Here is a 12,014-nt window from a genome sequence, read left to right on the forward strand (position 1 = left end):
AAGTTTTTTGATACTTCAAGCACGTGCAGTTTAGATAACACAGAGCTGCATAGATCTAAGAATAAAGAAATAAAATAATCTCATGTTTGCTGTAATGACATTTGCTATATTATTTTTACCTTTTCTTTTTTTAAACCAAGAAACTGAAGTCCTTCTATTTCATAGTTGGACAACGTCGGGACTTTTTCCCCCTTTTGTTCTGCTTTGATTGACCGCTAATATTTTTGATTACGTGTTGTTTCATCCTGGGGGTGCATGCTTTCCTGTTGGGTTTGGGGAGCTGTTGTCTCTAGGACCCTGTTCATCCTGGGTGGCCGTACTTGGTGGATGATTTCAAACGGTGCCTGCTCTGTTGTTCAGGGGGAGCTGCAGGTGGCGGATATGCCCAGGTCATCCCCATGGAAGAGGTAAGAGCTCAGTGGAACACATGTCCTGTGTCACCGTTTTTCCTTCCTGGAACCTTTTTTCTGGGCCCCATAAGCCCAGGCCCAGAGTTCTTTATCCTCAATCCCAGAATCCTAAAGGCTCTGAAAACCAAAAACATTTGCATGACTTACTGTGGCACAACTTGACATTTACTGTTCTGAGCTATTTATGTCTATGCCATTTGGTGTAAATATTCATATATTTCGCTGCAGATTTGATTAATAGGTGCAGACCTAGACCCTGCTTCGTGTGTATTATTAAAAAATTAGAGGTATATCACACTATGTTTCTAAATTGCCAAAAATTCTGATTCCCAACCCCCACATGGATCCAAGACTTCTGGATAAGAGAGTGGAGACCTATCTCCCCATCAGTCATCAGTAATACTGCCCAGTTCAGGAGGACTTGGACTCCTCCGTTGGGCAAAGTGAGACTCCAAAGAGAAGAAAAATGGACAAAAAGGGCCAAAGGTGTCCATTTTTATTCCCACAAGAACTCCTGCCCCTGCATAACCACCCCCCGGTCCCCTGCATCTGACCACCTGACCAGGTTCATCATTTCTGCTCTTTGCATCAGCCTCTTGGTTCCGGTCCTGAGAAATCTTCCCAATACCCAAGTCTGAGCCAGTTGCTTTCCTGTTTGGTGTATTTTAGTGGTCACTCCATCATGGTCTGTGCAGTATTGCGTGACAGGTCCTTGTGTGCTGTTCTGGCCGTCCCTCCAGCCTCCCTGTCTCAGGTCCCCACGGGCCACCCTCCGTCTCCCCACCTTGTCAGACTCCCTGTGGATTCCTGCCCTGTCGTCTCTTGATGCCAAGCCTGAAGCATTCTTCCCTTCCTGTCTGCCCTCCCTGCCCCAGCCTGCCCTTCTCTGGGTTTTGTTCCACCCCCTGACCCCCTCATATTCTGTTTCTCTCATCCGGTTCAGTAGACCGTGGTAAGTCAGAGGCCATAGACCCAGCACTCAGCACAGTCCCCAGCACACAGTAGAGGCTCACTAGGGAGTGTTTGTTGGTTTCGTTGAATGAGTAGGAAAGGGGTTTACCAATGGAGGCCTGAGTGTCAGGGAAGCTACAGGGAAAATCTGGACACTTGTCAAGTATTGGGGTTGGGGTGAGACAGAATACTGCCAGGCATTGCTGAAAAGATAGCCCCGAGCCTCCCATCTGAACAGGGGTGAGTAATATTCACAAGCCAGGATGAACCAGAGCCAGGAGGTCAGGGTGGGGATATGGAGTACAAGGAACATGCCCAGGGGAATGGCTCCGGAACTTCTGCGCAGATATTCAAAGGGCTTTGGTGTTCTGCTGTCATGCGACATCAGCTGCATGGCTCAGACTTGGGGAAACTTAAGGCATATGATAGCTGTAAGTACCTTATGACCATTAAGTAAGCCAGAAACAATCAGGCAGTTTGTTCCTTGAATTCGAAGACCTGCCGTATCTTCTTCATCTCTCTATCCCCAGCTCGGAGCACAATGCCCGACACTCAGACCATGTTTGTTGACTGAATATGAATAGACAATGTGTACTGAGATAACCTTAATAAACAATCATGGGAAAATGTTTGAAAAATTCCAGATGGGTTGAGGAATTGAAAGTGAAAATACTAAGACTTGAAGGGTGAGAAGGAGCCAGGGTTGTGCAGAGAATCCCAGGCAGTGGGACCTGCTCGGGGGACGGTACTGGGGCAGGAAGGGGTTTGGTCTCTTCAGGGAACAAGAGGCCACCAGCGTGTGTGTCTGTGGGCCAGCGGGGGTGGAGGGAGTGAGGTATAGAAACCGGTGGGGGCCACCTCTTTCAGGCTATGAGGTTCACGGCCAAGAGCCTGGATATTATTTGAATATCATGGTCTGCCTTTGAATGGATCTTGACAAAGTAATAATATAGTGTAAATTGAGTTTTATAAGAACTACCAGGAGTTCAGAGCGGAGTCTAGTAAGGAGGCCTAGGAAAAAGATGGTAGTGTGGCCCAGGGTGGTGGCAGTGAAGATGCAGAAAGGATGATGGTGATGTAAGACGTATTGCTGGGTTTGCAGAATTAGATATGGGGCATGAGAAAGGGGAAGGACATCCAGGATAGTGGGCTGAGCAACTCCACAGTCATTTATTGAAATGGATGATGGGGGGAGAGGTGCTTGGGTGGTTAAGCGTCCAACTCTTGATTTTGGCTCAGGTCTTGATCTCAGGGTCATGAGTTCAAGCCCTACATTGGGCTCCACGCTGGATGTGGAGCCTACTTAAAAAAAAAAAAGGATCAGAAAGGGAGGATGGGGGGTGGTGATGGCCACGTGGCTAGAGCTGTGGGGGCAAAGGGGTTGTGGTCAGAAGAAGAGAGGCCTGTTTGGAGCCAGTGGACACCCCAGTGCATATCAAATAAGCAGCAGGAAAGAAAAGCCAGTTGTAACATGGGGGAAGGATTCAATAGAAACATCAAAAAAGAACTATTAACTGATGATTATTTTCACTAATAATCAAATTAATTTACATTAAAACTACTAGCAGTTATTTGACTTACCAAATTGACAGAGTTGGATTTTTTTTAAATAATAATAATACTAAATGTTAGCAGTGAGAGATTGAGATACACTTCTAGGAAGCATATGTTGGTAAAACTTTCCTGGAGGGCAATTAAAAATATGTATCAAGTGCCTTAAAAACACTATCATACCTTGTGGCCCAAATAAATCCATGTTTAATTTTTCCTAAGCAAAAACTGCCTGTGTGATTTAATTTTAAAAGTATTTTCACACAGCTTGTAGCATTAAAAAAAATGAGGGAGGGGCGCCTGCGTCGCACAGCGGTTGGGCGTCTGCCTTTGGCTCAGGGCGTGATCCCGGCGTTATGGGATCGAGCCCCACATCAGGCTCCTCTGCTATGAGCCTGCTTCTTCCTCTCCCACTCCCCCTGCTTGTGTTCCCTCTCTCGCTGGCTGTCTCTATCTCTGTCAAATAAATAAATAAAATCTTTAAAAAACAAAAATTGGGGAGACAGTCTTAAATGTCTACTAATAGGATATTACATTAACTATATTTTGAAGACTATTCAATGATGTAAAAATGCTAGTAATATTAACATTAAGTATAAAAGCTAAGGTATAGGGGCACCTGGGTGGCTCGGTCTGTTGATTGTCTGACTCTTGATTTCAGCTCAGGTCCTGATCTCATGGTTATGAGTTCGAGCCCCATCTTGGGCTCCACACTAGGTGTGGAGCCTACTTGAAAAAAAAAAAAAAAGCCAAGATGTAAGCTGTTACGGTGTTATGATCTTGATATTAAAAATTACAAATTTTATAAAATATGCATATGTAATTTTTCATATTTTCTACTGATCATATATTTTATGTTATAAAATGAAGTTTTAACTGATCAGCTAGTGTTTTGGGGGTGATACTTCAGTTCTTTCAGAAAGCAATTTTGATGGTATTATCAAGATCTTTTAATCCAGTAACCATACTGCTGGAAATATGTAGCTTATTAGCAACTCATTAAAAAATTATTTGCATGTATTCTTTGTAATTGTAGCCTTCTTTGCAAAAGTGAAAATTTGGTAGCAATTTAAATATCTGGACATAGGAGACTGAAAACTTTTGGTACAGCTACTCCATTATAGAGACCCTATGAACTGTAACTACATATAAACACGATTATTACATTAAAAGACACAGTAATAAGTTCCTTAAATGAAAAGTTACCAAATATATGCTGAGTCTACAAATAATAAACATGCATGCTCATAAGACAGAATAGAATTTTGAGGGTGATACATTTTTTTACTTCTCAGACTTTCTGTTATATTTTATATTATTCTATTGTTACTGTTTAGTTTATTCCCTGCCTCATTTTCAAGTATATTTGATATGACACTATTTTCTAAATCAAAACAATGCATGAAAACAAGGAGACTGATCATTAAGGCCATCAGAATGTCTCCCCCTTAACCCAAGAACGAAAGATGAAAGAATTTGTGGTGAAACAGTCCCCTTAAGAGTTCTTTGTTGTCAAGTGGAAAACTCTGACTTTGATTTTTTGATTTAGGCTGTTTTGTGGACTTAGCTCATTATAAGGGTATGTGTAATTAGTGCAATAGTTTATTTATTCAGAAAGTCCTGGAATACTGCCGTGCTTGTCTGAGACCAGTAGAAAGATGTTTTCCTGTCATTTATAGTTTAACCTTCACTTGACCGGGGACATCCACGCCATCACTGCTGCCAATAATCTGCTGGCCGCCGCGATTGACACAAGAATTTTGCACGAGAACACTCAAACTGATAAGGTGAGAAGGTTTCCTTGTTGGCCCTTTTGGGCATCTTATCCTGGGATTTCTGGATTCTTAAGGAGTTCATGTGAAACCTTTGGAGTCTGTAAACTGTCTGAATTGTATTAAGTATTTTGTGAACTCTGTAGGTCCTTATTTCTTGGGGAGAAGATCGATACTTTGGTCAGATTCTCAAATGAGTTTGTGACCACTGCCATGTTGTTGGGGGAATTAGGTTACATATACGTTTTAAGGCAAATATTCTTTGAGACAGGACTTCAGTTTTAAAGGCAGTTGGTAGACCAGTTCTCTTCATTCTGTCCAAAGGTGCAATCTCTGGTCTGTCCTAAGAGGATTGGAAAGATATCTTTTTAAGACTGTAATGTTACATGTAGCCATTCTAGATGTGCTGTGAAAGAGTAGACCCCCTTGTTGGGCTTCAGGTGCATGCAGCTGACGTAAACACACACCTGATGAAGATAGAGTACCAGGTGCTAATTCCTCACAGACATAGGAAATGGATAAAAATGGGACTTCCTGGCATATTTACGAAGGTCTTGACTTCCTCCAATGAAAGTAATCCCTTGTGAGTTTTGGAAGCCAAATATAGATAAATATTAATTTGATGGTTGTGAGGCTATGTAGATAAAGAAATATTTATATTTATTGAGTCTTTGCAATGTGCCTTCTTTCAGATCTAGTCAGATTTATTAAAACGAGAGAACTTAAGGCTACATCGTTTATGTTTGCCAAGAATTTTAATAGGGCCTCTAATCTAAACAATTTGGTTATAAATGTAATACTTTGTCGTATCCTGTGAATTATCCAAGTTCATAGTTGGCTCTTAAGCTTTTGTGGGGTTTTATTTTTGTTTTGTGTTTTTAGGCGCTGTATAATCGACTCGTTCCTTCAGTGAATGGTATTCGAGAGTTTTCAAGCATTCAGCTTGCTCGGCTGAAAGTAAGTTTGCAGTTTGTGGCTCTTCAACAAGCAAATAATCCAGAAACAAGTCAGAAAAATGATCAAAGCCAGCAATTTTGAGCTTGATTTGATTTGGGTTTTCAGACACTCTTTGGGGAGTTAAACTCTAGAGACAGAACAACGTAACCGAGAGAAGAGAACCCGAGGCCTCAGACCTAGCTGCACTGAAGAGCAGGGGCCAAAATAGTTCCCCTTTTGAGATCTCAGTTCCTTCCACTATAGACTGAGAGGACTGCTTTGCACACCTAGAGTACCCTAGTCAACTGACAAATCGGATTCCGGAGAGTCCTTCTCTTTCATGAATTTTCTTTGATTGCTAGGAAATAAGATCTAGCCTCCGCAAATGTATCTGTATCAGATTTTCTTGCAGGAAGATGCTACGGTTGTCCTGGTAGAAGCAGTCTTAATTCTCACCCGTATTATCATTTCCTCATTCTATTTGCTGCTGTCCTGCTTATCACATTGATTCCCCTTGCTTTTTCCAGAGGCTAAAACCTGACTTTAAGGGCATAAGCGACAGCCACTGGTGGGTCATAATTGATCTTAAAAACCCACCTCCCTGCTTCTTCCTGAACCAGGTTTGGTTTGTTGAGCGTACTATACACTATGCTAACCTCAGCAGCCACCCCACAGACAACCTCGGTTGGCATTCGTATTTTCAATTATTTTCTTATACTTCATTATGAACTTTCTTAGGATGTTTCCTTTGCAGAAATAGATGCACTGAGAGCTGTAATGCCTTTTTTATTTTTTTCACAGTGAATTAGAAATAACTTGCTTTAAAAGAAATCGGCGTCGGCTTGACTTGAGTTCTTGGTATTTGTATTTGAAAGAAGAGCTAATGAATTGGAACATCAGTTATATAGACAGCAGTTGATGGCCCTTCTGAGTAGAGCACGAGTGGCCAAGTAGCACAGTCCCGAGGGTCTCGGGCTCAGACAGCAGCAAGTTGTGTTCTCTGTGTACTAGCAGCCATGCCTTGTTTTCGTGTCATTTTAGGGTGTATTACAAATATCTGTGTCCTGCATTTCAGGGCTATTTGGGCATTTGTTTATGAATTGGCCTAACCTACAATTTACTCAAAGTTCAGTGTAGTTTTGTGTTTTTTGTTTGTTTGTTTTTAGTTCAGTGTAGTTTCAAAAAGACTTTCTAGTCAAGGAGGAAATAAAATAAGAGGGATAATATGGGTTATATTTTGCTTTCTCTTCTTTGCTAAAATTGATCGCTTTTTTTCCCCCTCTTCATCGTTAGAAACTGGGAATAAATAAGACGGACCCAAACGCGCTGACAGAAGAGGAAATCAGTAAATTCGCCCGTCTCAACATCGACCCGTCCACCATCACGTGGCAGAGAGGTAGGTGCTGGTTGCGGGGTCAGGGGTGACATTTGTTCCAGCCGCAGCTTTTAAATCACTCTCCCAAGTACCCGGTTTCATTTCTTCCCCTCGCGCCCCTAGCCTGCGATCCAGAATCCCTCAGCCTCGCCTCCTGTTCAGGAGGAAAAGTCACTGCCCTTCTTGACGCGGCTGCTCGGCCTGGCCTCTGTCCCATTCGCCTCCCCGACACACGTCCAAGGAAGGTCACTTAGTTTTCTCCTCCGTGGGTAGTAGCGTGTGATGATGCTCAGAGTCTCTCGGAAGGGTCAGGAGGTGGTCTGGATTCCTGACCCTTCTGTATGTTCGTCTCAGACCTGCCCACTCACCTTCCTTGTTTCTACCCACTTCTAGAACTTGTTTATCAGCTGCCTGAGTGATTGCAGTTACCTTTAATAGATGTTCTTGTGGGCACTTCCGTCTCCCAGTTCAGTAGGTTCCTAATGCAGAGATGTTATTCTGTTACTTCTTTGCTCAGAAGCCCCCATCGTGTGTGAGAAAATCCTGCGTGGGGTGCTGGGGCCGCCACAAAGCTTGGCCTGGACAGCTGGGCCTAACCTTGTCCTTCTGCCTGTCCTCCCACCATCCTCACCCTGTCTCCTCACCTAGACTCCCCCGGACACAACCCAGGTCCACCCCGTCACGAAGCTTCCCTTCTGAGAATCCACTTAACTGTTTCATTAAGAACTTCGTGTTTTCCCGCAAACCGTGAGGTGGAGAGAAGACTAGAGGTTGAGTCTTGGCTCGACCACATATGAGCTGTGCAGCTTTGACAAACAACTTACTCTGTTTTCTCATCTGTAAAATGGGATAATTACCAGCGTCTGCCTTGCGTGGTTCCACTGTGGCCGGAGAGTGTTTTGCAAACTCGACAGCACCGCCCAAGAGACCCAGCAGATGCTATCGTGGGAATAGTTGCAGGATGTAGTCTTCTGAGAGTGTGTCTCCCAAACTGAAGGAGAGTAACATCATTTTGGAAACTCAAAAAAAAAAAGAAGTTTCATTGAGGTCCCTAGATTTTAGATCTTACCGGCTTCATTTTTAAGTAGCATGTTCCATTCAGTTAGCTCTTTGTTGTGATGGTAACTTTAATTCCTTTGTGGATGAACCACAGTTTACTCTGTTATTTAACAGACATGCATCAATTGTATTAATGCATCTGAACATTATCAGCATTTTATTGAGACGCCTACTGACTTTTTTAAATAACGGAAGTAACAACTTAAAAAAAGTTATTCCAGATAAATGCTAGAATTATGTGATTGTTTATGGCACTACAGTGAAGAAACTGTTATTGTTGTAGACAAGCAACCTGGATTGGAGGAGTTTGGAATGACATTTGCTAAGTAGTTTGGCTCTTACTCTCATGAATTAATATAAAAAATGGAACTCTTTATCAAGTGAATTGAGGACATTTAATGTAGGGACTTTTTTTTTTAAGGCACTATGAAATTTGACCTAGAAATAGTGATGAGATTAGATCTTTATATGATTTGATAACTAGAGGGGGACACTCAGGGACCACATGGGGCTGAACACCTCCTCTCAGACTATATGAATGGTGTGTATTTATGGAATGGCCACCCTTTCCTTTCTGCCTTTATAAGAAATGTAACTGGTAATTCTTTTATCCTGTGCCTCCTCTCAGAAGCTTATAGGCCTCATTGCCTGGCAACAGCATGGGACCAGAGCCAATAGACTGTTCCAGAAACAATTAACAGAAGGAGAAACAATAGGGATGCCTAGGTAGCTCAGTCGGTTAAGTGTCTGCCTTAGGCTCAGGTCATGATCCCAGGGTCCTGGGATCGAGTCCCACATCGGGCAGGGAGCCTGCTTCTCCCCCTGCCCATGTTCCCCCTGCTTGTGCTCTTTCTCTCTCTCTGACAAATAAATAAAATCTTTAAAAAAAAAAAAAAAGAAAGAAAGAAAGAAAGAACAATAGCCATTGAGCCATTTTGTGGTTCCTGCCTCTCGTGGGCCCCTGCCTCTCTGAGCACCGTCCCAACCCCAGTCTTCCCTTCTCCCCTGTCTCATTAGTTCATCTGCCTCCAGGCTGTTAGACCAAGGTCCCACAAGCCTCAGTCAACCTCAGCGAAGTGACATCAGTTACTGGTTCCCAGCACTGCCCCGGCAACCTTGTAGAGAATCATGACAGCTCCGCCAGCCAAAACCGTGGCCCTGCCCTGACGGAGTACCTTGTGCCGCCCAGAACCTGACCCACTATTGTTCAAAAAGCCTCGAGACAAGCCCTGGGTGTTCCTCAGGCCCCAGGCAGCACAGTAGTGCCCACGGCCCACTTCAGACCCACGCTCCCTTGCACCTTCCCCATCTCCCCTGCACTAGTCAAAGCCTCCGATCAGAGATTGACATCTTGTTCATCTTTGCATCCCTGTGCAGCTCGCGTGGGACCTGGCACAAAATTGTCCCTCAGTAAATATTCCTGGAATGAGGGGTGCCTGGGTGGCTCAATCGGTTAAGCATCTGCCTTCAGCTCAGGTCATGATCTCAGGGTCCTGGGATCAAGCCCCGCATCAGGCTCCTTGTTCAGTGGGGAGTCTGCTTCTCCCTCTGCCTCTGCTGCTCCCCCGCTTACGCTGTCTCTCTCTCTGTCAAATAAATAAATAAAATCTTTAAAAATATATATATAAAAATATTCCCGGAATGAATACATGCACTTCTCATTCCACCTTTAGTTCTATCATTGGAAGGCCAGGAATTATGTATCACTAACTTAGGGTTCCTTTCTGGTATCTGTGTTGTGTGTAGGAGTTTCATTTTCACATCTCTTCCATAGCCCTAACACACACACACACGCCTCCCCCCGAGCATCCAAAGCCCACTGGGCTGTGAGGCGCCCCCCTCTGAGGTCCCCACTAAATGCACACATGGGCTTCCAACATCCCTGCTTCGAGTGGATCCTGCCAGCCTTTTTAATTTTTTTCTTTAGGCTTGTTTGTGCTCTCTTCGCTAAATAACAGCAGCTGAATTTCCAGCGCAAACATTATCCCCGTCTTATGCCAAGATTGCATATTCCGCACGTAAGAGTGGGAAGTGTTTCTCCGTGACTGCACCACGGGTCTTGGGAATAAGTACTAGCTGGGGAGAGTTTTGAAAATCATTCCTTTCTCTGTATTGACTCTGCTTGGACCTTAGAATCATCAAGGCTTTTATGTGTTTGATGTGCGATGTTTGAGTGTGTGTGTGAGTGTGTTGGTGTGTCTGAGTGTGTGCGTGAGTGTGAGGGAGAGAGGGTGTGTGGCATGGAGAGTGGTGCCGGCTACGTCAGGGAACAATGGGTGGGTAAGGTGGGCAGGCCGGCTGGTGCTTCGTGTGTGAAAGAAAAGGTTAACATTTTTCATCCTACCGATAAGTTCAGTCCCAAAATACAGAATTCTTGTCTCCATTTTTGTCAGTGTCGTATAAGGCGTTCAGTGAATCGGCTGTACGTTGTCAGGGTGGGCGGCTGCTTGTTTGAAGCCACATGGATTATTAGTGAAGCCTGTGTCCTTCTCGCTGACTTCTGCCATTGTAAATTCAGTTCTCACTCAACAAACCTAGTTTTCACAAACAAATGCAAATCAGCGCAGTTCAGATAAACCAGTGAAAGTCATACAAAGAATTAGTGTCCGCCTTAATCACAGTTGACTTCTTCCCCCCATGTTACTACTTTATTTACTGTACTGGGGGCAAGATGTACGTATCCTGACATTTTAACCATTTATGAGTGTGCAAACCGTGGCGTTAAATACATTCACAAGGCTTACAGTGGTTATGCCATCCCCACCGTCTATACCCAGAACCCTTCATCATCCCCAAGAAAAACTGTGTACCCAGTAAATAATAACTCCCTGTCTCCCCTCAGCCCCTGATAACCACTGTTCCACTCTCTCTGTCTGTGAATTTGGTAAGTGGGACCATACAACGTTTGTCCTTCTCTCTCTGGCGTATTTCAGTATGCATAATATTTCAATGTCTGTCCGTGTGGCTGTTCATTCCCTTGTGTTTGGCTGCGTAATGTTCTACCGACCACATTTTGTTTATCCGTTCACCTGTTGGTGGATGCTTGGTTGTTCCCCCTGTGGGTGTTGGGAATAATGCTGCAGTGAACACGAATGCTCAACGACGTGTTCGAGTCCCTGCTGCGGTTCTGTTGGTTGTATACTTAGCTGTGTCATTGCTGGATCATACGGTTGTTCAGTGTTTAACGTTTCACAACCAAAATGGGCTTCCTCTTGTGACTCAGGTTCAGTGTAAAATGTGACCACTTCAGAAATGGTTTTCCTACCTATCAAAAATGGCACCCCACCCTCACCCCAACCCTGACGCACTCTATCATATCATCGCCTTTATTTTCCTACAGCACTTACCCCTGCCTGGTATCTTCTTGTTTATTCCATCCCTCCCTATGTCTCTTCACTGGAGTGTCAGCCTCAGCGTAGTCAGACCTTGTCTCTTGCTCCCCACTGCCTCGCTGGCACTCACAGCAGCTCCTGACAGATGGGGCAGCCCGTCCGTACTTGTGGATTGAAGAAACTTTTTTTCTTTTTCAGTATTGGATACAAATGACCGATTTCTACGAAAAATAACGATTGGGCAGGCACCCACAGAGAAGGGGTATTCCCGGCAGGTACGTGGCATTTCTTCACTGGAGTGGCTCTGTTCTTGCTAGCGTTGGTTTGCACCAGCCCCGAAGCTGGTTCTCTGCTTCTCTTTTCTTGGTCATCCACCTGCAGGGGCCAGTGGGTTTCTCATCATTTCAAGATGTTGCTTCCCATCCCTCAGCAGGACTGGGAGAGGATCAGGAGGAAGAAAGGCCCTGGTATTTTCTTACCATCCTTTTCCTGGGTGACTTTAGTTGTCATTCTGGGGAGAACCACTCAGGGTGTCTTTTAAATATAAATGTTTACATATTTTATTGCAAATCCGCCAAGTTAATACTACTTCTGCATAACAAGTGAAAAAAGAAAATCTCCAACACGT

At 44.0% G+C, this 12,014-nt stretch overlaps 1 protein-coding gene across 1 annotated transcript in view; it reads left to right on the forward strand.

The window, feature by feature from the left end:
• MTHFD1L (methylenetetrahydrofolate dehydrogenase (NADP+ dependent) 1 like) overlaps positions 1-12,014 on the forward strand; it is a 184,770-nt gene that overhangs the window by 51,168 nt on the left and 121,588 nt on the right. The window contains exons 13-17 of the mRNA XM_045805348.2: positions 361-407; positions 4,592-4,699; positions 5,567-5,641; positions 6,914-7,016; positions 11,585-11,661. Of these exons, the coding sequence (XP_045661304.2) occupies positions 361-407; positions 4,592-4,699; positions 5,567-5,641; positions 6,914-7,016; positions 11,585-11,661 (410 nt within the window). The remainder of the gene's footprint in view (positions 1-360; positions 408-4,591; positions 4,700-5,566; positions 5,642-6,913; positions 7,017-11,584; positions 11,662-12,014) is intronic.

The sequence above is a fragment of the Ursus americanus genome, chromosome 11 (genome assembly GCF_024610735.1).
Source record: "Ursus americanus isolate L20-20 chromosome 11, mUrsAme1.1.p, whole genome shotgun sequence".
In the NCBI taxonomy this organism is placed as follows: Eukaryota; Metazoa; Chordata; class Mammalia; order Carnivora; family Ursidae; genus Ursus; species Ursus americanus.